At 38.3% G+C, this 27451-nt stretch overlaps 2 protein-coding genes across 8 annotated transcripts; one reads left to right on the top strand and one right to left on the bottom strand.

Moving 5' to 3' along the window:
• Window positions 1-962: 962 nt before the first annotated feature.
• Window positions 963-8514, bottom strand: LOC132059725 (uncharacterized). Of its 7 annotated transcripts, none has more exons than XR_009415715.1 (5): window positions 8361-8514; window positions 6753-6818; window positions 5156-6083; window positions 3061-3189; window positions 2621-2794 (listed from the first exon to the last, which is right to left on the bottom strand). XR_009415715.1 is itself a non-coding variant. In XM_059452467.1 (5 exons), exons 1-5 carry the CDS (start codon window positions 6823-6825, stop codon window positions 2748-2750), a joined length of 357 nt encoding a protein of 118 aa, XP_059308450.1. In that variant the 5' UTR covers window positions 6826-7382; the 3' UTR covers window positions 2621-2747. The 7 variants fall into 7 exon arrangements, 4 of the variants coding, with proteins under 4 accessions (XP_059308448.1, XP_059308450.1, XP_059308451.1 ...); XM_059452467.1 differs by lacking the exon at window positions 8361-8514 and having other exon boundaries at window positions 5779-5822; window positions 6020-6083; window positions 6753-7382; XM_059452468.1 differs by lacking the exon at window positions 8361-8514 and having other exon boundaries at window positions 3061-3153; window positions 5779-5822; window positions 6020-6083; window positions 6753-7382.
• Window positions 8515-8972: 458 nt separating this feature from the next.
• On the top strand, window positions 8973-10219 carry LOC132061327 (uncharacterized). Its single transcript, XM_059454167.1, has 5 exons — window positions 8973-9103; window positions 9221-9361; window positions 9482-9575; window positions 9629-9912; window positions 10066-10219. Exons 1-5 carry the CDS (start codon window positions 8973-8975, stop codon window positions 10217-10219), a joined length of 804 nt encoding a protein of 267 aa, XP_059310150.1.
• The last annotated feature ends 17232 nt before the right edge of the window (window positions 10220-27451 follow it).

Here is a 27451-nt window from a genome sequence, read left to right as displayed (position 1 = left end):
TGTTATCATTTTCGGCCACAATCTCGTTGTTGACGTGACCGCATTGTCCACCGTTTGCCATTTGGTCCGTTTTCGCGGAGACGAACAAAAGAACTGAAATCTTTAGATGAATGAGTTGCAACCGAGATCAAAGACCACTATTATCCAATGCCCCACGGTGGGCGCCAAACTGTTTTACCCCGAAATTGGATAATAAGTTAAATTTATGAATGAGGTATAGGATATGTGGACTCTTTAATCTATTCTTTGATGAATGAAGGTTATATGTGTATGTTTTGCCTATAAACGACTTAAGCGTGAACAAATCAATATGCTAATGGTTGAATAAAGACGTTGGAGTCGTGTATTTGAGCTAAGATCTTATTATATATTTCGTGCAATGTAGAATGATATGATTCAACGGATTATACAAATAACCGACCAAAATCGTAGATAAAATGAAGGGGAGAGAGACGATTTTCAATATATATGTTTAAATACAAAATTCTTGGATCTGAAAAACCAACCCCTAAAAGTAAGGAAATGTCCCTATTTATAGTTTTCCTCTATGGGCCCTCTATACATCATGGAGCCCTTTAGGATAAAGAAAAAAACCTAATATGGATAAGCGTTAGGTCGTACGGTCCGACACCCGTACGACCGTCGGCGTATGGCAACATGATTTCCACACGTGGCGGCGAATAATCGATTATCCGACCAACGGCCACGATCGTAATGGTCATGAAGAAATCGGGCTAACGGCCACGATCGATTCCGCTATGTTTGAATCGACAAACGGCCAAGATCAACTCTATACGGGAGGGACCGGACCAACTGCGATAAGGAGTTATCCCCGGTTGAATCGGACACAACGATTTTATTCAAACTTCTTCAGATCAAGCGCTATTGTTTGCCTTCTTTCTTTTATCGCCCCCGGTTTGCACCGGACAAACGTTAACCGGTTTTTACCGTATACAATTATCATCTCGAATTCTTCTCCTCCTTGGAGTCCATCCACCATTTTTGTCTGCATCTAAAAAAATGTCCATTCTAAAAAGTTCTCAAAGGGAAAATGAATATAAAATTATGATAGACAATGTAACTGAAGAAACTATAATGATGTGATTAAGTGCCGAAGGATAACGCTAATGACTTGGAGTGTCTAGCATTTTATAGCATCTAATTCTAATATTAGATATAAAAATATCTTTTAACTGAGAAAGACAAAAGGCGCAGAAAATAGTAAATATAAGAAACGTACAACCTGATGGAAATTAAATGTAGCAAGGTAAGAGGCTGTAGATAGCGTTAGAAATAATTAGTAAATTAATAGTTTGTAAACTTTTATTTCTATTACTTTGAATTTTTGAAGATAGAGAGAATACTAACCAAGCAATTGCGATATAAAGATTAACTTTAAGTAGATAAAGACAGAGATGTGATGACATCCTTCTTAGAGTAGTCTGATGCAATTTGACAGGTGCATATTCAATATTCATAAGATAATAACTTGGAAATACATTGGGGGAAAGAACTACAGGAACACTGAGGGGGCATGTGTTTTTTATTTTTTTATTTTTAGACTAAGATGTTTAAATATGAATACACATCTGAATATTAAGATATGGTCTCGAGATCTAAACGCTGAATAATTAAGACTGTTTGTTTTCTTAACATTTGAATGAACATAATTTGTCCATGGTTAAACATAATAAATATACAATTAAATTTAAAAGTGATTAAATTTTATACCAATAAAATTATTATTGTAACAAAATGTAGTTTTAGAAATTTTTAAATTTAGTCATAAATTTATATTTTAATCAAAATTATCCAAACAATGAAATCACTTACAAAAAGGTGGCGTTTTGGTCATCATTATTGTCTTCTAGAAAATGTCTTTGTTCCATTTAGCATGAGAACAGATAAATTATAAGACAGAGAAGCGAGGTTAAACAAGAAAAGGGAATGAAGCCAAAGCTAAATTCTATAATTTTTTATTTTTTTCAAAGATATTGAAACATGTGCGGTAACAAGTTGCAATTCTTCATTGTTCTACTGGAATTTACCATCCCATCCTAATCCGCCATTTTTTTCAATGCACACTGGTCTTCTTAAATTATATTTTGAAAATGGGTCTTTTAACTCTAATCTTAAAGCAAGAAATTGCCATCGAAAACACGGAATCAAGATATATGATTCGAACTAAAAAAAATTGAAATCTTGCTGAGGAAATTATTTGGCAACCAGCTGGTAACTGGAGAAAGAGAGAGATATGAGTGAAATTCTTTTGGCGGAAGGAAAAAACGGCGTGAGTGGAAGAGCGAAAGAAAGCGTGTATTTAATGTCTGAACATGCTTCCAGATCTAATAAGAGGTTTTTTTTTTTTTTTTTATGAAAAATCAAATGCACTAAATGAGGTTGAAAAATCTTAATCATTCATATTCAAACTTCCATTAAGTGCAAACAAATGAGGTCTTAACTTGAGTTTCACTTGTCAATGTTCTGTTTGGGAAAACTTGGTAGCTAAATTGACACCTAGGTCCGGAAGTGCCTACTCTTTTTCGCTACAGTAATAGAAACACAGTATACCATGAAAAGGAAAAAAAAAATGACAAAATGACATGAATATAGTACATGATAAAGAGCAGAAAACAAAAGTTGCATAGCATAAAAGTAACAAAATAATAGCAGTGAAATAATAACAGTGATATATTTTATTAACAGAACAATCTCATTATTTGCATCCATCATTTGAGCGGGTGAGTTCAAAATGAATATCGACGCAAGCAATTGCTGAGTGTAAGCTCCATAACTGGAATAGTACAGAGATCAATTAGAATTCGGTGGTAAATGAATAAATTAATTCTAGCAAATCACAAAATTAAAATATATATATATATATATGTGAAATTACATAGGTCTAATAAAGCAGCTAAGGGTGGAGAACTTTTGGCAAATTACATATGTGAGAATATCAAATGATTAACAATAATTCCACTAGCAAAGCAATAAAGTAAAGTGTGTAGAAAACGAAGAGAAAGCAAAAGGAAAGAGACAAAACAAATTTGAAGTTCATACGATCGACTTTCGGAACTTGAAAATTACTCTTGTGAAACCGGGAGAACTTAGTCTTTGACAATATGTGTAAAACAGAGTTGATATGGTATGAGTCTGTAAACCCACGCAATAATAAAGGATGAGAGAAGGCTGCATACATGAATATGCAATAAATGTTAAAAAATTGAAGACACATTTCCAAAGGTTGAGATTTACATTTGCAATAGGAAAATAGAAGATGATAGGAATGAGAGAAAACACTGAAAAACCCTAACTAAATCACATCGGCCACCCTTGGATGGCCACGGCGGCCGACGGCCAACCACCACCAGTGGCTGGCTTGCCCAACACAACCCCTACAACTTTAACCAGCTACATTGGGGCGTTACATAATACGCTAAATAACACGCCTGATCAAGAGGATATTGAAGAGTTTGCTCTCAAATCAATTAATTACCTACATGGAGAACCAACAATTACATGGACTAAGAAGGAGTTTGAACGCTTATGCAGTCGCCAAAATCTACGATATGCAGTGGTCGCTAAATTCTCCTACGGAAGGCCTGATCTAGTTTCTTTACGGAAGAATATAGCAACACAATTGGAGATTAAGGGGAATTGCACTATAGGCTATCTTGAAGAAAGACATGTTTTGCTTAGATTATCTTTATTGGAGGACTATGCTGCACTATTGTCTCGAGCAGGGGAATTACATGTTCATAACAGATACTTTCCAATAAGATTTTTGAAATGGGATCCATGATTTAACCCCGATGAAGAAACCACAACTGCAATAGCATGGATCTCTTTTCCAGGTTTGCCAACAAATCTGTTTGACAAAGAATATATGTTCTCTCTGGATAAAGCAGTGGGTACTCCATGTCACAGCCCAACCGGAGGGCTATGACGGACACCCAGAAGCTCACCTCCTAGATGCCACAAAACATACATAACATACCTGCTCATGCTCATTCTGGGCCACCTGAAGGCGCTCACAACATGATTTGTTGACTGATAGATATCACAAGTTGGAGACTCACAATCCTCAAATATATATATATATATATATATATATATATATATATATATATATATATATATATATACACATCACTAAACTGAACCGGGGTACGAGCCGACAAGGCTACCCGATAAAACTATGTAACCAAACGGGTACTGAGCGGGCCATATTGTTTGACTAAGTACAAGCGTCTATGAGCCTCTACTGACATACTAGACATGCTGTGGAGGGGACAGGGCCTCCGCCCTACCCATAACATCAGGACACATACCCGGTCCATTCGGCAACTCCGACAAGAGAGGAGTGCTCCACTATCAAGTTGAAGAAGCAGCCTAAGGATGCGATCTGTCTTCCTAGCCATTTGAACCTGCGGGCATGAACACAGCCCCCCCCCCCTCCCGGCACAATAAGGGAATCAGTGCGGATAATGTACTGAGTATGTAAGGTGTAAGAGTAACATACACATAGGAGTCATGAAGACAATCTGAAAGTCATAAACTAAACTGACTGACTGACTGAATACATCTGTATGTCTGATCGTCTGAACATATCTGTATGAATGCATCTATATGTCTGACTATCTAAACATATCTGTATGAATGCATCTGCTTACTGAAAATGCCTCTGAGGGCGTATGATATGCATAGGTCATAGTGCCGAGGAACGTACGGCCCGATCCATATCCCATCATCAAAAAGGACCCTTCGGGCATAATAGCATAATGGCCCTTTCGGGCATCATAATCATCATCACTGTTCACCAGCCGATCAGGTGGTAATGCCTATAAAACGCCTCGCCCTTTTCCCATACCCCATATATATATATAATATACACGTATATAAAGCCTTCTGGTCACGGGTCAATATGCATATATGTAAATGCATGTAATGCATAAATGTGGACTAACATTATCATAATACAAACTCAGGACCCATGAACAGAAGGAACAATCATAACAAAGGGGTACAGGATCATCAAGAACGGGTCTACTCCTAATACTTCTAAGAGGAGAGTAATATAGAGACTCGAGTATTCATTGTCCGATGATATCATAGGATCATGCCAAAAAGAAAGAAAAGGAAAGCCTTAACATACCTTTTCGGTCGCCTTAACTTTAACTACTTAACGCTTGTCCTCCCAGGCTCGTAAATCTATATTCAATAAAATTTATACTATTGTTAGACTCATCTTCATAGGCTTGTCTTAAGCCCTCAAACTAACTCTTTCTAGAATCTGTCGAAATTTCGGCAGCATCTCCCCTGCATTTATGCCTAGCCCGAAATCTCGATTCAACAACCAATAACAGCAGCATCTCCGGTTGGGCTGTGACAAAAGTGGTATTAGAGCAGTTCTTACTAGGGTTGTCTATGAGCCGTATCCAGCAGAGTCTTGTTCATGGGTGTGTTGTGCAACACACTTATAAGTAGGAGGCTATAGGATATTTAGGATGGTTACCTTTCCTTCTGATCATAGATCGTGCAGTAGAGTCAATGATAGGAAAGCTCGTTCTTAGTACTATTTCATCTAAATTGCAGGGTTGTATTGACGAAGAGGACAAGTTTAGTTAATGGGAGCGTAAGTAAGGCTCCAAAGCGGACAATTTCTACAAGCGGTGGCACGTCGTTACACTCCACCTGTGATTGATAAAGCTACAAATAACAAAACAAGGCTAAGTTGTGCAAGAGTTAAAGTGGAAGTGAAATTATTGAAAGAATTACCAAAAAGGATCCAAATCAATTGTCTTGATGAGGATACTGGGGAAGTGCAATCAAAGTGGCAAAAAATTCAGTACGACTATTTGCCAAAGTATTGCACACATTGTAAATTACAAGGGCATGACATGGATGGATGTTGGAGTATCCACCCAGAATTTGGACCAAAAAAAGAAAACGAAGAAGAGAAGGAGCAGATGCAATAGCAAAGTGATAAAACCAAATCAATGAAGAAGCAGCAACATACAAATCAAGCTTCCATATCAGCAAAGAAACAACAGCCGGATGTGGGTCACAGGCAACCACCAAACCTGGGCAATAATGGAAAAAGGAAAAAATATGAGGAGCCAAAATAATCTGTACAAAAAGTAGTAAAATCAGGAAAGTTTGTGGGAAATATGCATGAACAAAAGCAATAGAATATGGTACAAAACAAGAAGAACAAAGAGAACAATAACAGGGGTCATCAAGGACAAGGAGGACAGGAGGTGAGGAAGAAAATCAATGAGAAGCAAACCGATGCAAAAAAGACTGAAAATAATAACAAATTTAGTACTCTTGAAAATATGGACAATGAGGACAAATTGAAAGATGGAAATAATACACAAGGAGTTCAGGATAAGCAGAAGAAGGTAGAATCAACTAAACCTTGGGTGAAGGCCTCATTTGGAAAACAACATGATAAAGGGAGTGGGACCAAAGTCAAGAATTAGGAGAAGACTAATAAGATGGAGAGTGGGAAACATAACAATGAAGAGCAATAGCATGGAGGAAAGGAAACAGAACATGGCAAGTATAACACTTCAACAAGAAATAAAGGGAATATATCTATATCTGATAGTGACAGTTCTAAGTTAGAAGTAGTTAGAATCAAGAATCGGATAGCCAGAAATAACAGGAATATGATATACAAGAAGAGGATTCTAAAACAATGGAGTCAGAAAGTGTGAATGATGGTGCAGTCAGGAATAACAAGTTACCTGAGGAGAAGCCTCCTGATGATAAACCACCAGATTTGGTTTCTGAAGTATCTCCATCTGATAATTCTGTCATGGATGATAAGCAAGATGATGAGCACAATGCAGCTGAGATACAACATAAAGAAAAGTAGGCAGATAGTATAAAATCTCCAAAGACAGAGGAATGCAGTGGGTCAAGAGGTGTCCAATCTAGAATCACAATTTCTGGAGCAAGAATCAGACAAGAAGTCAGAAATCCCAATAGACATTGGGGATGATGATCATGTGGAACACAAGAATGCAAAGATATATCGTAAAGAATTACAAGGCAACATGGGAGATATTTCACCTAGACAAACTGCAAAAGCAAGAAAGGAACAAAAAGAATCAAGAGAAATCAGAGGAAAAAGTGTCCCTCCTAAAATAACTGGAGGGGTACAAACAAGGCTAGCTATTGCTAAATCATCTAATCAATGAATTAGTCACTGATATGGAACACAAGGTCTGTTAATACTCAACAGGCCTTTGAAAGAGTGGTTATGATGAATAGACAAAAGCAATTCAATTTTATAGCTTTGATGGAACCATTTCAACATATTAGACACATAGATATGTACAGACAATGGTTGGGAATGGGAACAGCTTGGCACAATATCAATGGGAAAATTTGGGTATTTGTTAAGGACTAATTTCAAGTGGAAACAATGATGGATATTGATCAGATTCTAACTCTCCAGTTGACACAAGTGGATGGTCCTCAGGAAATTACTGCCTCATTGATCTATGCTAGTAATGAAAGAGATGCTAGAATAGAACTATGGGATGCAATTTATGAGTTATCAGCACAGATTCAATCTCCCTGGTTGGTAGGTGGTGATTTTAATGTGATTTTGGATGATCACTTTGAAAATGTATCATTTTACGTTTACTAGTATCATTTGGGGAAACATAATCCATTCACTTTTTTGCATTGTCTAAATCGTAGTCAACAAACACCATATCATCTTATTTGGGTTTCATAATCTATAGCATTTATACAACTTAACGGTGGAATGGTAGATCGGAAACGAGGCTTGTATCTTCAAAAGGTTGGATAGATGTCTAGAAAAACACCACACACGGACACTAAAATTCATGAACAAATTTCCTAATTTGGAGGTGGAACATCTAATTAAACAAGGATCTGATCATGCCCCTTTGTTGATTACTTACAAGGAAGATTTCTTAATTTTTGGGTGGAGCAGAAGACTTTCTTAGAGGTTGTCAAACATAATTGGAATGGAAACTTTGGCCTAGACCCTTTTTTTAAGGTACTCAACAAAATGGAAAAGGTTAGTAAAGCATTATCAAAGTGGAGTAGAGACACGTATGGGGACATCTTTAAGAAAATTGCATCTTTGGAAGAGGTGGTAAAGGTACATGAAATGGAATTTGAGCAACATCCCTCTAGTGCAAATAGGGAAAGGTTACAGAAGGTACAAGCTGAGCTAATTAGATTCTATGCAATGGAGGAAAAGTTCTGGAAGCAGAAAGCTGGCATGCAATGGTTCAAAGATGGTGATAGAAACACTAAATTCTTCCATGCACATGTAAAAGGTAAAAGAAATAAATTGCAGATTAAGAAGATACAAGATCCCAATGGTATATGGCTTGATCAGGAGGTAGCCATCATTCAGGAGGTAATTAGATTCTACAACGACCAGTTCTCTGAGAAACAACATCTAACTGATTTTGAGATTCTTGATAATATCCCGAGGATGGTTTCTGCAGAACAGAATATAGAGATTCATAAATTCCCATATGTAGATGAAGTAAGAAAAGCTGTATTTGGCTTCAATGCGTCGACACAAGTGGATGGTCCGGATGGTTTTACGGGGGAAGTTTTTCGGCAGCCACATGGAGATAATTGCAGATGATAATGTACAAATGGTGTAATCTTTTTTCTGTAGGCATCGGCTACCTAGGTATATCACTTGCACTAATTTGGTGCTTATACCTAAGAAAAAGGAGATTTTAACATTCTCAGACTTCAGGCCTATCAGCTTAAGCAACTTTACTAGCAAGATTTTCTCCAGAATCATAAATGAAAGGTTGGTACAGTTACTTCCAGATATTATCTCACCTCAACAAGCAGGTTTTGTAAAGGGCAGAAGTATAGTGGAAAATATTCTGTTGGTACAAGAAATAGTGCATGACATAAGGATAAGAGGAAAACCTACTAATGTTGTGATCAAATTGGATATGACAAAGGCATATGACAGGGTTTCTTGGTTATTCTTGACAAAAGTGCTAAGGAAAATGGGCTTTGGTGAAATGCTAATTGATATGGTTTACAGGATTGTCTCTAATAACAGGATTGTCTCTAATAATTGGTAATCTATCCTTATTAATGGACAACCACATGGTTTCTTTAAATCCACAAGAGGGGTAAAATAGGGAGACCCTCTCTCTCCAACCATTTTTATTCTAGCTGCTGAATGCTTGTCTAGGGCATTGAATGCTTTACATCAGAAGGAGAAGTTTAAGGGGTTTGGAATGCCAAAATGGAGTCCTTATATCAATCACTTATCCTACGCAGATGGCACAATCATTTTCACCGCGGCTGATGATTACTCTTTGAAGCTAATAATGTAGACTCTATTTGATTATGAGAAGGATAGTAGACAACTGATTAATAAGGCAAAAAGTGTTGTTTATATGCATGAAAAGGCTTCTAATGTAGCTGTGAACCTAGTGCATAATATTACAAGGATTCCAAGAAAAGATTTCCCTTTCACCTATCTTGGGGTGCCTATTTATTACAGCAGAAGGATGATAGCATATTATAAAGAAATTACTGACAAGGTTAGTAACAGGTTATTCTCCTAGACTGGTAAATTGCTTTTTATAGGAGGTAGGATCACTTTAATAAAGCATGTCCTACAAAGTATGCCATTCATCTTTTGTCTGCTTGTGATCCTCCAACTGGGGTAAATGTTAATCTTCATAGGATGTTTGCTAAATTTTTTTGGAGTAATTTAGTAGGAAATTCTAGCAAACATTGGACTTCTTGGACTGTTTTGTTTCATCCTTATGATGAGGGGGGACTTGGGTTTAAAGATGTATCCAAAGCTCTCTTTGCTAAACTTTGGTGGAATTTTAGAACAAAACAGTCCCTTTGGAGAATGTACTTAAGTAATAGGTACTTAAAAAAAGAAAATGTTGTTGTAGTTGCTTGGAAAAGGGGTACTTATGTTTAGAAAAAGGTGTTACGATTGAGAGATCAGGTGGAACATGAAATCTGGTGGCAACAAAAACAAAGGCTGTCTCACTTTTGGATGGATAACTGTACTAGTTTAGGGGTACTGTACCATGCTACTGGTGCAAATTTTGAATGTGATAGAACTGTGGTTCAAGTTCAGGAAGCTGTGGAAGCAGGGGTATGGAATGAGCCTATGCTAAGAGGACTACTTGTTACACGTTGGAAAATTCCCGTTAACGTACAGTGAATAGGTTGACAAAAGGTAAGGCGTATACGATGTTTTGATAAGTAAGGAATAGTATTTGATGACCCTAAACGAGGTTTCAAAGACATTTAAGTTAAGAAGAGAAAGTTGTTAAGGGAAGCAAGTCATATAATGTGTGTCGGACAAGATTTACGAGTATCGAGTAATGATTTTTTAAAGATGTTTTGAGGAAGAGTTATGACGTCCCTTAGAATGGTATTGAGGTGTTAAACAAGTGTTAAGAAGGTTCCATAAGGATCGGAGATCAAACGAGTCGACGAAAATGATTTCGGAATCACTGGGCATTATACGGCCCAACATACTGGCTGTATAAATTATACTGGCCGTATGTCTGGCCGTATAATCAGCCCAGAATGGTATGTCTCACTGGGCCAGATCTACGGCCAGACATATGGCTAGTAAAAAATATACGGACCGTATGTTGGTCCGTAGATCTCGGTCGAGACATATTGTGAATTAATATAAGGGACCTCTCTTTCATTTCATCCCCACTCCACAAGTCAAGAAACCTCTAGAACATTCTCTCCCCACTTCATCCACAAAAATCCAAAGGAGATTGATGATCAACTTCATCAAACCAACAAGAATCAAGAGTGTGAAACCCATTAAAGTCATTCAAACCAAGAAATCCCAAGAGAAGTGAAATAGGGTTTTGGTGCAAGAAGGATACTTCCACTCAAGACTTGTTTCTACGCTATCTAAGGTAAGTTTCATGATATTTTCATGATGTTTGAAGTATTAATAAGTTGAAACACTTGGATTGTACTAGAGTATAGGAAATGGGTCATAAATGGGTGAATGGTGTCATTGTTGAGTGGTAATTGGATTGAATCATGAATATGGATATGTTGTGACTATGAATACATTATAAATGACATTTAGAACATGGAATAAGTATTGCATGAGAAAGAACGCGATAGTAAACTTTGGTCTTGATTATGGAGAATTCGAAGTGAAATTGTGAAATGTGGATAATGCCAATGGATGATGATTGTTGTCTATGATGTTATGAATGATGTTACGGATGTTTGGGAGTTGATATAGAATATCAAGGAAGTCGTATAAATAAAGAAAATACTGCCCAATTTTCTCTAGCTTTAGTAAGCACATTCTTGTAATTATGTAGCTAATGTCGATACGAATTCTCTTGAAGGTAAAACGTGTGCATTAAGGGAGAACGAGCAAGCGATAGAATAGTTAAACGACAAAGGTATGTGAGGCTAGTCCTTTCTTTCTACGGCATGAATCTTATGGCATGAATTTCCTCCTTTCTCATGAATCCCCTATCTTCACGAAAACTATGAGTCCTTGTTCATGAATAGCCATATGAGATAAGAGATATACGATGAGTATGATATGATGTTCCTATAAAGCTAATGATGCTATCTTTAATCTATTGATGTTGATCATTATATATATATACTCACCTTATATGCTAATTCCTTCAAGGTGAGGCAGAATGCTTATGAATGCTCCATAATAAAATCGGGGGTCCACGATCTTATGTCACCCCGATAGAGTATGATTATCTATGAGTTTCTATGCATGCATTATGATGAGTTATGATAAGCTTAAGTCTAAAGAAGCTATAGTTCATGATATGATGATATTACACCGCGCCTATATGGTAATGGCGATCACGCGAAGCGAACAGGAGCTATACACCATAAAGCCGTATGGCATGGGCAGACACCACTTGGGTGCCAAGTGATTTTCCAAAATAGACTTAAGGTCGGGCTATCATCAAGTGAGAGTCAGAGAAGAAGATATTCCCAAGACAGCTTTCAGAACGAGATATGGTCATTATGAATTTCGAGTGATGTCGTTTGGGCTAACTAATGCCCCGGCCGTGTTCATGAATTTGATGAATAACGTGTTCAGGACTCTCTTGGATCTATTCGTAATAGTGTTCGTTGATGACATTCTGGTGTATTCTCGCACAGAATCAGAACATGCAGATCATTTACGTATTGTCTTTGGAATTCTTCGAACTTGGGAGTTGTATGCAAAATTTTTGTGTGTATTTTATATATTTTGTGACATTTATATATATGTTATTTACAATGATGGCATTAAAGTTGATACTCAGAAAATTAAATCTGCGAAGACTTGGCCAAGGCCTACGACGCCTACAAAAGTTCGTAATTTTCTGGGATTGACAGTTTATTATAGAAGATTCGTAGAGGGCTTTTCATCTATTTCAGCCCCATTGACGAAATTAACCCAGAAGTCAGCTAAATTTCAGTAGAATGATGTTTGCGAGCGTAGGTTCCAAGAGTTGAAGGACAGGTTGACCTCAGCTCCAGTCTTGACACTTCCAGAAGGGCTGGATGGTTATGTTGTGTATTGTGATGCTTCTGGCGTTGGGTTAGGGTGTGTATTGATGCAGCATGGTAGAGTTATTTCTTATGCTTCGAGGCGTACTGCGGAAACATGAGAAGAACTACCCAACTCATGATCTTGAATTAGCCGCAGTTATTCATGCATTAAAAATGTGGAGACATTACTTGTATGGTATGCATGTTGATATCTATACAGATCACAAGAGTCTCCAATATATTTTCAGACAGAAGGAGCCGAATCTGCGACAGGGGCGATGGTTAGAATTATTGAAAGATTATAATATGAATATTTTATACCACCCCGGGAAAGCAAATGTAGTAGTTGATGTGCTTAGCCGCCGATCAATGGGCAGTTTATGTGAAGTTCCTTCGGAGTAGAAAGAAATGATTCATGAACTCTATCAACTAGCTAATCTTGGAGTACGCCTAATTGATTCAGGTGAGGCAGGAGTTAGTGTTAATAATCCCACAATTTCGTCCTTGGATATGGAAGTGAAAGAGCGACAGTATGAAGATCGTCAATTAAATCATTATAGAGATGCATGTCATGCAAAAGAGAAGTCCCCATTTGAAACTTCTATGGAGGGAGTTCTTAGATACCGAGGCAGGTTATGTGTTCCGAATGTTGCAGAGTTACAACGTCGAATTCTAGAGGAAGCTCATTATTCTCGGTATTCTATCCATCTAGGAACGACAAAGATGTATCATGATCTCAAGTCGATATATTGGTGGGATGGCATGAAAAGAGACATAGCAGAATTTGTAGCACAATGCCCAAATTGCCAGCAAGTGAAGATAGAACACCAAAAGCCAGGGGATTATTGCAAGCAATGGAAATTTCTACATGAAAATGGGAAGTGATCAATATGGATTTTATTGTAGGGCTACCTCGTTCCCGAGGCAAGTATGATTCTATATGGGTGATCGTGGACAGACTCACGAAAGACAATTCATTTTCTTCCAATAACTACATACTCGGCCAAGATTATGCCAGGTTGTATATTAAGGAGATTGTGAGACTTCATGGAGTCCCGATATCCATTATTACAGATAGAGGAGCACAATTTACAGCTAAGTTCTGGAAATCCTTCCAAGAAGATTTGGGTACTCAAGGAAAGCTTAGCACGGCATTTCATCCGCAAACTGATGGACAAGCGGAGCGTACCATTCAGACTTTGGAGGATATGCTACGAGCATGTGTACTAGATTTTGGTGGTAGTTGGGATGACCACTTACCCTTTATCGAGTTCGCATATAATAATAGCTATCATTCCAGTATCCAAATGGCTCCGTATGAAGTTTTATATGGAAGGAAGTGTAGGTCCCCAATTGGATGGGTTGAAATCAGAGAAGTACAATTAATAGGCCCCGAGTTGATTCAACAAGCGGTGGAAAAAGTCAAGGTGATCCGAGATCGATTATTAACAGCCCAAAATCGCCAAAAGTCTTATGCGGACAACCGCCGGCGAGACTTAGAATTTCAAGTTGATGACTGGGTGTTTTTGAAGGTGTCGCCAATCAAAGGGGTGATGAGATTTGGTAAGAAAGGAAAGTTAAGTCCTCGATACATTGGACCCTATAAGATTATCCGTAAGGTGGGTCAAGTAGCTTATGAATTGGACTTGCCTTCAGAGCTTGAACTAGTCCATCCAGTTTTTCATGTCTCAATGCTCCGCAAATGCGTTGGAGATCCTACAAAGATTGTGCCAATAGATGATGTTCAGATCACAGAAAATCTAGTCTATGAAGAAGTGCCCATTGCCATATTAGACAGGCAAGTACGGAGACTTCGGAACAAGGAAGTAGCTTCCAACACTAAAGGTCTTATGGCGAAATAACAACCGGGAAGAGATGACTTGGGAAGCGGAAGAGAAGATGAAGTCTACATATCCGCACTTATTTCAGCCCCCGGAAGAGATTTATGATGAGGCATCGAGACTTTAAGGTATGTATGTTTTTCCTTTATGCATATGGGTCGTGTGTGGCCAATTTATAATACTATTGTGTTGTGGCCCCGTGAGGATATATTATTATGGGTTGTTGTGACAGGATGGTAGTGCCATGTTACAGGGGAGACTCTGGCGAAATTTTTCTAGAATTCCCGATGACTTAACATTCGAGGACGAATGTTCCAAAAGGAGGGAAGAATGTTACACCTTGGAAAATTCCCATTAACATACAGTGAATAGGTTGATGAAGGGTAAGGCATATACGATCTTTTGATAAGTAAGGAATAGTATTTGATGACCCAAAACGAGGTTTCAAAGACATTTAAGTTAAGAAGAGAAAGTTGTTAAGGGAAGCAAGTCATATAATGTGTGTCGGACAAGATTTACGAGTATCGAGTAATGATGTTTTAAAGATGTTTTGAGGAAGAGTTATGACATCCCTTAGAATGGTATTGAGGTGTTAAACAAGTGTTAAGAAGGTTCCATAAGGATCAGAGATCAAACGTGTCGACGAAAATGATTTCGAAATCACTGGGCATTATACGGCCCAACATACTGGCCGTATAAATTATACTGGCCGTATGTCTGGCTGTATAATCAGCCCAGAATGGTATGTCTCACTGGACCAGATCTACGGCCAACATACGGCCAGTAGAAAATACACGGACCGTATGTTGGTCCGTAGATCTCGGTCAGGACAGATTGTGAATTAATATAAGGGACCTCTCTTTCATTTCATTTTTCATTTCATCCCCACTCCACAAGTCAAGAAACCTCTAGAACATTCTCTCCCCACTTCATCCACAAAAATACAAAGGAGATTGATGATCAACTTCATCAAACCAACAAGAATCAAGAGTGTGAAACCATTAAAGTCATTCAAACCAAGAAATCCCAAGAGAAGTGAAATAGGGTTTTGGTGCAAGAAGGATACTTCCACTCAATACTTGTCTCTATGCTATCTAAGGTAAGTGTCATGATATTTTCATGATGTTTGAAGTATTAGTAAGTTGAAACACTTGGATTGTATTAGAGTATAGGAAATGGGTCATAAATGGGTGAATGGTGTCATTGTTGAGTGGTAGTTGGATTGAATCATGAATATGGATATGTTGTGACTGTGAATACATTATAAATGACATTTAGAACATGGAATAAGTATTGTATGAGAAAGAACACGATAGTAAACTTTGGTCTTGATTATGGAGAATTCGAAGTGAAATTGTGAAATGTGGATAATGCCAATGGATGATGATTGTTGTCTATGATGTTATGAATGATGTTACGGATGTTTGGGAGTTGATATAGAATATGGAGGAAGTCGTATAAATAAAGGAAATGCTGCCCAATTTTCTCTAGCTTTAGTAAGCATATTCTTGTAATTATATAGCTAATGTCGATACGAATTCTCTTGAAGGTAAAACATGTGCATTAAGGGAGAACGAGCAAGCGATAGAATAGTTAAACGACAAAGGTATGTGAGGCTAGTCCTTTCTTTCTAAGGCATGCATCTTATGGCATGAATTTCCTCCTTTCTCATGAATCCCCTATCTTCAAGAAAACTATGAGTCCTTGTTCATGAATAGCCATATGAGATAAGAGATATACGATGAGTATGATATGATGTTCCTATAAAGCTAATGATGCTATCTATAATCTATTGATGTTGATCATTATATATATATATACTCACCTTATATGCTAATTCCTTCAAGGTGAGGCAGAATGCTTATGAATGCTCCATAATGAAATCGGGGGTCCACGACCTTATGTCACCCCGATAAAGTATGATTATCTATGAGTTTCTATGCATGCATTATGATGAGTTATGATAAGCTTAAGTCTAAAGAAGCTATAGTTCATGATATGATGATATTACACTGCGCCTATATGGCCGGGCAGTCACCGCCAAGGTGGGCAGCTATACACCATGGCCAGATGGCATGGGCAGACACCACTAGTGGGCGGCATGAGATGGTACCCCGGACGCGGGAGGCCTGGACGCAGGCTAATGCTATTGATTATCACACCGCACCTGTATGGTCGGGCAGCTTATATACTTATGTACATATGATATGATGATGATTATGAAAGTAAGTCAGTATGCATTATTTCTTTCATGATTCACAGTCAGTTACAGATTGCTTCTTATTTGATGCCTCATTATTTCATTGATGTTCCATTATTGTTTATGCCTTACATACTCAGTACAATGTTCGTACTGACGTCCTTTTCCTTGGACGCTGTGTTCATGCTCACAGGTTGGCAGGGAGACAGTGCAGATCCGTAGAAGATATCAGCAGATCTACAGGAGCCCTCCTTTATTCCGGAGGTGCTATTTTGAGACAGTATTTTTCTGTACATATATTTTGGGCACGATGGGGTCCTGTCCCGTCTATCTGTCTAGTACTCTAGTAGAGGCTCGTAGATACGTAGTGTGGGTAATATGGTCTCACAGTTTCTCGTGTATATATATGTATATTATTTTTGTAGCCGAAGGGCTCATGTATATAAAGTAATTATGTTTCAAATGAAATAGTCTTTCTACGATTATGAATATAAGATATATGAATGAGAGCAGATGAGTAACAGAATGAGCGGTGTTCGGCGGTTAGCCCCGGATACCCATCGTGGCCCCTAGTCGGGTCGTGACACTACTCCCCAGTACAATAGTGGAACATATCCTGAACAAAATAGCACCACCAACAGAACAGGATGCAATAGATAAACCATTTTGGAAGCCAGAACCTAGAGGTAAATTTACTGTTGGATCAGCTTTCCAATTAGTGAGACAGAGACGAGAGACTAGCAGCCTATATAGAAACATGGATTAAAGGATTGCCTTGTTCAATCTCATTCTTAATGCGGAGGTTTTAGAAATATAAACTTCCATTAGATGATGTTGTACAGAAATGGGGTTTCCAATTTCCCTCTAGATGCTATTGTTGCCAGGTTCCAGAGGTTGAAAACTTTCCCATGTTTTCTTAAAATCTCCAGCAGCTCAATACATATTAAGACAGTTTAGTGGACCGGTGGGAATTAACATTCAGGGAATGCAGACCATTCAGGTGATTAATTTATGGTGGGAAGCTCTGGTTAACCCTCATGTAAGGTACATTTTTAAAGCTATTCCAGCAATTATGGTATGGGAATTATGGAAAAGAAGAAATACCATAAAACATGGAGGAAAGATGTCTCATGTAAAACTCATGTATCAGATCATGCATACTATTGTTTTATTCATGAGGGTAAGGAGGAGTAACTTTAAATATGCTCCTTACAAGTGGAAGGAACTGGTTACTGTATTACAAACATATACCCCTAAAGTTCAAATTAGAATGGTGATGTGGAAACCTCATGAAAGGGGATGGGTGAAATGTAATACAGATGGTGCTTTAAGGGGCAATCCAGGAAGAAGTTCATGGGATTTTTGTGTTAGAAATGAAAAAGAGGATATCATACATGCTCAGGCAAAAGAGATGGTATATGTTTCTAGCACAAATACCCAAGCTGAAGCCATGGCTATTCTAAAAGCTATGAGGTTTTTAAGAGGCATTCATGTGAACCAGATGATACTAGAGACAGATTCCTTGTTACTAGAGAAGGTGATTCATAAAAACTGGGAAGTTCCATGGCAGATTGTGACATTAGTTGAGTTGATTCGGAAGCTTATGAAAGGCATGAATATCGCAGTAACTCGCATTTAAGAGAAGGAAACAAAATTGTTGATTATCTTGCAAATATAGCTCTAGATCAGGGGAGTGTATGCATCAATTCTTTTCAACAAATGCAAGTGGAAGGAGAAGATTACTAAACAATGACAAGCTACAATTGCCTTACTTGAGGAGGAAATCATGCAAAAGATGACATGGAAAGCTACTGGTTTCTTCATGCTCAAATCCTTTGGAAGGAGAGCATGGAGAATTTTTTTAACTAACTGTTTGTTTATTTTTGTAGGTGTTACATTCTCAAGGAACATAAATGAGCTACATTCTTTGTGGAAGCAGAGGAAACTAGCACAACACACAAAGACATCGATTGATCCGTATGAAGCAAAAAATGATTATCAACAAGGGAAATAACTCATCTAGATAGGTTCAATAACATATTCACCCAACTGGTAATTGCTCGATGTGTGGTATTAGTACCATTTGGTACTCATCCTATCGAACATGAATCAGAAGGATTGAATATGATGCAGACAAAGAGGTTCACATACAAGACATATAGAAAGATTCCCAATACAACAAGAACAGTGTAGATCCACAATTTTCAACAATATGCAAGACCAAAACAAGGGAAGGGGAGCAGATTCAGGGTGGAGGTACTGAAGAGACTTGGATTCGGCAACAATGGCAAGAACAATTCAAAAAACACATACGGAATTTCAAGATTTATATCAAACAAGACTAAAATACTGATGCAAGAACAGGAAAGTTACCTCAAAGAAAGATGGGTAATCTTCAATCCATTATGCATCAAATGCAAAGATATCATTTGGTTTATCCAAGGTAAAATTAAGGCTCTAAGATACCCCAGGAGCAACATCAATCGGAACTATCATCGGCGAGAAGGACGAATTTCAGATCTTAGCTTGAGCTTGAGCTTGAGCTCTTCACTAGCCATTTTAGGGTTTCCTAATCTTGCCGTTCTCTCTCTAGAACATATTTGGCTGATGTTGTTCTGTTCTTTTTCTACTTATGTGATAAAGATTCCTTTTATTAATAATAAATAAATAGCCCGTGGGGCCTTGATTTTTTTTTTTTTTTTTTAAAAAGAAGATGATAGGAATTCATGGATGGAAACGGCTATAGTAACTTCTTATTCACTCATCCCTTAATGTAATTAACATATTACTACTTAATTAGATATTTAAATAGGTTTTTATTCCATGCAGGATTGAAAATTCATTAATGCTCCTGAACGTGTAATTTAACTTTCATGTAATGAACATATTACTGCTATTTAACATTTAATTAGATGTTAAATTACATTTAGATTTATTTTTATTTACTTTAGGGGCAAAATCAAAATCCAACTTTAAAGGTAGGAACTTTCCACTTTTAATATAATAAATGATGCTTTCATTGTGCATATGGATATGAGTTGATGCAAGGAGGCTGGTGAAAGAGCTAGAAGACGATGAACTGGACATTGTGCGTGGAGCTGGGTTTAGGGTACAAATTAATCTTAAATTAGAACCAAATCTTTGATATCATCAAGAAGTTTAACAAGAATTATATATCAAAAGAAAGCATATTAAATGATACTGAAGCCAAAACTCTCTCATTGGTACTAGTGGTTCTCTACTCTTAGTTTTACAAAGACTCAGACAGAAGACTTGATCCATGATAATTCAAATGGGAACTGAAAGCATCATTTATCATGATGATTGGCAAATTCCAAGAGGTAGAATTTAGTATATTGCAACTAAAAGGATTGGTTTTCCTATTCCGATATGAACCCAACAAGCACAAGGCCTTTCACTCGAAGTCAAGCAAGAGAAATTCAAGAGTTGCAAGTCTTGTTCATGAAAAAGGATGCCTTGGAGGAGATTGGAGAGAAGACTTCGCGGATTTACAATGTTTGGGAGTTGGCATTAGAGTTGCAAAGTGGCTAGAAGCGCAAAATGGCTAAAAGTGCAACTATGGGGCTAAGATTGCAATTGGAGGTCATACTTGTAAGTTATGGGGTTAGAATGGAAATTGGAGGTCATAATTGCAAGATATGAGGCTTTGGATGCAATTGAAGACCCATGCGGGTATTTTTGCAAAAGAGCCACTTTAGGCCTTTTGGTGTAATAGACAAGATAAATAGTTATTTTCATCCATTTGGAATACTTAGTTTGGATATTGTGAGAATTTATATTTTGAGAGATTTAGTTATTAGATAGTTTGTTTGGTTGATTATTGACTAAGTGTAATTTCTTAGTTGTGCATTGAATTGCAAGTTCCATTGAATTCATATTAGGTTGCTCATTTGTGGAATTCATTTGAGTCCCTTTTCTTGAATTCAAATTACTTAGGTTCTTAGGGTTGAATCAAATTGGGAGGGATTGGGTTTGATATACCCAATTTTGCCCATAGATTTACTATCCTTCGGGTCTAGTATCTATCCTTCTATCTCTTCTTTTCCAATTTTCCAAGTTCCTTTTATTTTCTTTTGTTATTTTTGAATTCTTAGAGTTTCCTTAGGTTGAATCTTATCATTTGGTATCAGAGCATAGGCTAAGAGATTGTTCCCACAATTTCTAATCCTAGGTTCAAAATCTGAAAATCATTAAAAAAAAAAAAAAAAAAAAAAAAAAAAATTCGAAAATTGTTTTGTGGTTTGATTTTGTTGTTTTTGAAGTTAGATTTGAGTTTATTGAGGTGAAAAACATCTAAATCTGAAGTTTGAAGTTATTTGGGTGGATTTTGAAGTTTTCACCATTGAAGCTTCATCAAAGCTTGAAGAACTCAAAAGTGGGTTTAGTGATTGAGAAGCAATTGAGGCAAATTAAATATTGGGATTTGTTCTCTAAGTGATAAGGGGCTTAGGTCTGAACATTGGAGCAAAAACGAGTTGATTTGGATCACATTGGGTTTTTGAATGTTCTTCAATGTTCATCATTGTTCTTGGTGAAGAAGAAAATAAAAAGGAAAGTTAGATCCAAGGAATCCAAGTCAAAAGTTGAAAAGTTATTTTTCTAGCAAAAAGGGCAAATACAAGGTAGAGGGGTCCCAAGAGGTCATAAATTCAAGAAAATCTCACACAAATCCCGAGGCAAACGAGGTACAAGAATATTCGAAATCTAACGAGTTCATGTTTTGGTACGATATCTTTAAATACGGCCCGTATTTCATTATACGGACCATAAAGTAGGTCGTAAAGTGGAACGTGAAAAGTCGTCCTCAAGTTGAGCTCCGTCTCGAAAATAGGATCCTTAAATACGGCCCGTATTTCACTTTACGAAGGTATATCACTCGTAAAAGAAGGGTCCAAAGTTGAGTATTCTGCCTCTAGGATAATCCTTAAATACGATTGAGGTTTACGAACCGTATTTCACTTTACGGACCGTCTATCAATTCGTAAAAAGAAGGGTCCAAAGTTGAGTATTCTGCCTCTAGGGATAATCCTTAAATATGGTTTAAGTTTACGACCCGTATTTCACTTTACGGTCCGTAAACTTCTGCGGGCCGCCGTAAATGGGGTCCGTGAATTATAAATACGGACCGTATATCAAAACACGGACCGTATTTGGTGAGAGGCTAGTAATCTTTTCTAAGGTACCTATCTTGATCCAAAACTTCGATTCCTTCCACTTCTATTTCATTTCATTCCTCAAAAATTTCTTGAGCCTTGATTGTAAGTGATCCCTATTCCTTAGGTAGGGAACAAAAAAAAAAAAAAAAAAAAAAAAAAAGTATAGAATTTTAAAAATTTTCGTTATTTCAAATTGATACATTGGCTCAATTGAGGCTTCAAGACCCCTTTTTCAAGTTATCACCTACCCGGGCCAGAAATTTCATTTATTTTCCGGTTTTAGCATTTCAATTTCTTGTGTCTCTCAACTAGTAACCACATAGTAGTTGTTCCTACGTGTGTTTACTAGTTCTTTGTGTCAACATTTCTTTCGCCTAATTTCTTTCGAAGCTTTTCTTCATTTTATCTCGTTGAAACTTTATTGGCTCTCGTCCGTTTTGTTTTGGGTCGTCCGTCATTCATCTAAACAAAATCCATTCTACTTCACAAAGGATAAGCAACGTGTGAATTTGATTGGACGAGTGATTCATCAACAACTTCGAAAGAACACGAAGCGTGGTAAGGTTGAGAGTTCAATACGAGTGAAGTGAGGCTTTATTACTAATCTTGTTTTACTAGTTTTGCAGGTCATCATGTCTAACCGAGGTGATAGAACGCAAGAGGTAGTAGATATGTCATCCATAGCAAGTTCATTAGCTATGATCATGAATCAAATCTCGGGCGCAAATGGGTATGGAAGAGATGAAAGGAGAAATGAATGGGAAGTCAAGGTGGATGAACGACGGGTGAGTATTGAGAAAGTTCAAATGGAGGGTTGGAGTGTAATGGGCACTCCCCGTTCTAGGAATGAAGGTGATGGGGATAAAACACAAGATACCACTCCAACTATTACTCCGGGACAAGCACATGCCTTGTGCAATCCCAACACCATAACCACCTCCACCCAAAGAGCTCCACCACCCCAAACAACCAACTTTGCATCCCAAAACTCCACATTCGAAAACATCAATCGACAAACCTATCCCCAAGTTTACCAACACAACCCGAATGAGGCAATCCCTCAAGCAACCTTACATCAAACACCCCAAGCTCCACCCCAAGTCCAAACACAAGATCCCTTTCCTAACCTAAACCAATACCAACGCCACTACCAATACCCTATGAATGAAAAAGAGTATGACGACTATCCACAAGCAGGTGGTGGGATGATAACCGGCGCAGGAGGCGAGGGAGGAATGAATAACCGGGGAGGGGAGAAAGAGGAGGTTTTGAGAGGTTTCCGGGCCATAACCCTAGATTCCAAGGTCATGTAGACTTAGGAAGGGCCCAAGGTTATGAGGACCAGGGAAGATGGCAAGATAATGAGCGGAATTTGAAAATCATCAAGGTGAACCTTCCTACGTTCCAAGGAGGAAGCAATCCGGAAGAATTCCTTGAATGGAAATTTCAAAGTGAGCGCATCTTCCTCACGAACAATGTGTCCGAGGCCTTGAAGGCAAAGTATACCCTTACTCAATTTGAGGGGCACGCTTCTACTTGGTGGGAATCTAAGAAGTTACAAAGATCTCAACAACACATCTATGATCTCCCAACTTGGAACGACTTGATTGAGCTCATGGAGACAAGGTGGCTTCCACCCACATACCACCAAGATGCACTCAAAAGGTTGTACATGTTGAAGCAAGGGTTGAAAAGTGTGGAAGCATACTTTGATGAGTTTGAGGACTTGCGGATGAAGTCCAAGATAGAAGAGCATGAAGAGTACACTATTATAAGGTTTGTAGCCAACTCAATCGAGATATCTCTAAACCGACGAGGCTCAAAACCTATAATAGTCTTGAAGAGGCATTCCATGATGCATCCAAGGTTGAGGCGGATCTAAAAGAAGAGAGGTCCTACAAAGACAAAAGCAAATCATCTTCAACTTGGAACAAAGGCAAAGAAAAGTGGAAAACTTCCACTTGGGATAAGCCCAAGAGCAACACTCAAGCACCTCAAGCCAAATTTGACCACAAAGCCAAAGGTGATGACAAGGCTAAATGAGGTAACAATTCTAACACCAACTATAACCGACCTTCTACCATCTAATGCTTTAAGTGCCAAGGGAGAGGGCACATTGCGAGTGAAAGTGTCCCAACCGAGGACTATCACCATAGCGAGGGACGGGTATCGAACCGACGATGAACACGAGGGAGGGGATGGTCATGAAGAAGAGGGAGAAAGAAGGAGTGTGAGGGTGATTCCGATGAAGAGGTTGAGATAAGGTATGAAGAAACCTTGAATCATGCTATCAGTGGCTAGAAGAGCTACGTGGCTCTAGCTAGGGAAGAGAGTGACCAAAGGAAGAACTTGTTTCATGCACGGTGCAAAATTGTGGATAAGGTGTGCTCCTTAATCATTGATGGTGGAAGTTGTACGAATGCCATTAGCTAATTTTTAGTTGAAAGTACGAAATTCCCCACCCGCAAGCACACTAATCCCTACAAACTCCAATGGTTTAATGAATGTGGCGAAATGAGGGTCAACAAGCAAGACATTATCAAATTTAGCATTGGCAAGTACCAAGATGAGATTTTGTGTGATGTGGCACCATGCAAGCTTGCCATCTATTTGCTTGGAAGACCTTGGCAATTTGATGTTGATGCCCAACATAGTGGGAGAACTAACAAGTACTCATTTGTGGTCAAGGGGAAGAGTACATTCTTAACCCACTAACCCCTTACCAAGTGAGCGAGGATTATCGAGTGATGAGGGAGCTTCGGGAGAAGTATCAAAGGGAAGAAAGGAGAAGGGAGAAGGAGACTTTGTTGGTCATAAATGGAGAGTGGGACATCTCAAGATGGTTCCAAGAAATGTTTGTTGGCCAAACCAAGTAATTGTTTAAAAGAGGTTGACGAGAGACATTTCAATGGTGTGTCTTGTCAACAAAGATCTTCTCTCCTAAAGCTAACCAAGCTACTAGCATTTTGCCTAGTAAGATGTCTTCTCTTTTTGGCAGAATATGAAGCCTTGTTCCTGAGGAGATGCCCGATGGTTTACCTCCTCGAGAGGTATTAAGGCACCAAATCGACTTTGTACCGGTTCCCAAATTCCTAACAAACCGGCGTATAGAGCAATCCGGAAGAAATAAAAGAATTGCAAAGGCAAGTGGATGAGCTCTTAAAAAGGGGCTAGTGAATGGAGTCTTAGCCCGCAAGTGCCGTGCTCCGTGATTCTTGTTCCAAAGAAAGACGGCACTCGGGAGGATGTGCATTGATTGTAGAGCCGCCAACAAAATCACGGTAAAGTATCGCCATCCCATTCCGAGGCTTGATGATATGTTGGATGAGCTTTGTGGCTCAAGTGTGTTTTCGAAGATTGATCTTAGAAGTCGCTATCACCAAATTCAAATGAGCCCCGTGATGAGTGGAAAACGGCCTTCAAAACCAATTTTGGACTCTATGAGGCTTGTCATGCCATTCGTGCTAACCAATGCACCTAGCACGTTTATGAGGTTGATGAACCATGTCTTGAAACACTTTATCAACAAGTTTGTGGTTGTTTATTTTGATGATATCCTTGTGTATAGCAAATCAATTGAGGAGCATGTAAACCATTTGAGGCAAGTATTTGATGTCTTTGTATGGAGAGGTTGTTTGCTAACATCAAGAAATGTGTTTTTTGTGTTGATAAAGTGGTGTTCTTGGGTTTTGGTGAGTGCAAATGGTGTGGAGGTTGACGAAGAAAAAGTGGAGTCTATTAGAACTTGGGCAACTCCTAAAAATGCAACCGATGCAGAGTTTCCATGGGTTGTCAAGTTTCTATAAGGTTTGTAAAGGGGTTTAGTACAATTGCCTCTCCTTAACCGAATTGATCAAGAAAGATGTTCCTTTTGTTCGGGGAGACGAGCAAGAGAAGGTGTTTCAAGAATTGAAATCCATGTTGAGTTCGTCACCGTTGTTGCAATTACCCAATTTTGAGAAAACTTTGAAGTTGAGTGTGATGCTTCCGGGTTGGCATAGGTGGAGTGTTGATGCAAGAAGGCAAGCCATTGGCTTACTTTAGTGAAAAGCTAAAAGAGGCGTCATTGAACTACTCTACTTATGACAAGGAGTTGTATGCCTTTGTGAGGGTCTCTGACCCATTGGCAACATTATTTGTGGCATAAGGAGTTTGATACGATCGGATCACGAATCCTTGAAACATTTGAAGAGCCAATCCAAACTCAACAAGAGACATGCGAAATTGGTAGAATTGATCGTGCTTTCCCTTATGTGATCCATTACAAAAAGGGGAAGGACAATGTGGTGGCGGACGCATTATCTGAAGGTATGTCTTGCTAAACACTATGACTTCTAGAATGATGGGATTTGAAAGCCTTAAGGATTCTATTCTCAAGATCCCGACTTTAAGGAGATTTGTGAGGAGTTGACCCAAGGGAGGTGGGTTGATAGGTTCCAACTTGTCGATGAGTTCCCATTCGGATGACGTGTAGGGTTTGTGTCCCAACATTTTGGGAGAGCTCTACGGAGAGAGTTGTTCGTCAAGGCACATAAGGTATGTGGAATGACATGGCCATTTTTTTTGGAGTGGCCAAGACACTTGACATTTTGGGAGCAGCAATCATGTCTATTGGCCCAAGACGCGATTCGACGTGATGTTGGCAAAAGCTATGTGGTCAATGTTTGGAATGCAAGCAAGCCAAGTCCAAAACTCCCTCCCTCCAAGGTATGCCCTTATATTCGAGGACGAATCTTCTGCCAAGGTAAGGGAGGACAAGATATGAACCAAGAGACAAAATCAAGAAGAAAGCCTTTCACTGATTGTTTGGGTTCACTTCCGAAAAGAAAGGTTCCCACAAAACGCGAAGAGGAAAATCAGAACTTCAAAGTGCTTGAAAAGATCAATGACAATGCAAGCCTTGTTTATGAAAAAGGATGCCTTGGATGAGATTGGAGAGAAGACTTCGCGATTTACAATGTTTTGTTCATGGAGTTGGCATTGGAAGAGTTGCAAAGTGGCTAGAAGCGCAAAATGGCTAAAAGTGCAACTATGGGGCTAAGATTGCAATTGGAGGTCATACTTGCAAGTTATGGGGTTAGAATGGCAATTGGAGGTCATAATTGCAAGATATGAGGCTTTGGATGCAATTGAAGACCCATGTGGGTATTTTTGCAAAAGAGCCACTTTAGGCCTTTTTGGTGTAATAGACATTAGATAAATAGTATTTTCATCCATTTGGAAGACTTAGCTTGGATATTGTGAGAATTTATATTTTGAGAGGTTTAGTTATTAGATAGTTTGTTTGGTTGATTATTGACTAAGTGTAATTTCTTAGGTGTGCATTGAATTGCAAGTTCCATTGAATTCATATTAGGTCATTTTCATTTGTGGAATTCATTTGAGTCCCTTTTCTTGAATTCAAATTACTTAGGTTCTTAGGGTTGAATCAAATGGGAGGGATTGGGTTTGATATACCCAATTTTGCCCATAGATTTACTATCCTTTAGGTCTAGTATCTATCCTTCTATCTCTTCTTTTCCAATTTTCCAAGTTCCTTTTATTTTCTTTTGTTGTTTTTGAATTCTTAGAGTTTCCTTAGGTTGAATCTTATCATATTCCAATATGCAAGAAAAGAGGGATCAAACATAGATTTTCCTCTACCGACATTGCAAAATTTTGTGCTTTTATTGGATAGG

Source organism: Lycium ferocissimum, chromosome 6 (genome assembly GCF_029784015.1).
Source record: "Lycium ferocissimum isolate CSIRO_LF1 chromosome 6, AGI_CSIRO_Lferr_CH_V1, whole genome shotgun sequence".
Taxonomy (NCBI): Eukaryota; Viridiplantae; Streptophyta; class Magnoliopsida; order Solanales; family Solanaceae; genus Lycium; species Lycium ferocissimum.
This window is presented reverse-complemented; position numbering and strand designations above follow the sequence as displayed.

Excerpts from the sequence above, each read along its gene's own strand:
- LOC132059725 (XM_059452465.1), bottom strand. The coding sequence starts at position 6,825 with ATGACAGAATTATCAGATGGAGATACTTCAGAAACCAAATCTGGTGGT. Across the intron at positions 6,084-6,752 it reads ATCAGGAGGCTTCTCCTCAG|GTTTGGTGGTTGCCTGTGAC; the intron begins GTAACTTGTTAT and ends ATTATTGCCCAG. Across the intron at positions 2,795-6,019 it reads CTGATATGGAAGCTTGATTT|TTATGGAGCTTACACTCAGC; the intron begins GTATGTTGCTGC and ends GTACTATTCCAG.
- LOC132061327 (XM_059454167.1), top strand. The coding sequence starts at position 8,973 with ATGACAAAGGCATATGACAGGGTTTCTTGGTTATTCTTGACAAAAGTG. Across the intron at positions 9,362-9,481 it reads TACTCTTTGAAGCTAATAAT|GATTCCAAGAAAAGATTTCC; the intron begins GTAGACTCTATT and ends TAATATTACAAG. Across the intron at positions 9,913-10,065 it reads AGAATGTACTTAAGTAATAG|TTTAGGGGTACTGTACCATG; the intron begins GTACTTAAAAAA and ends TAACTGTACTAG.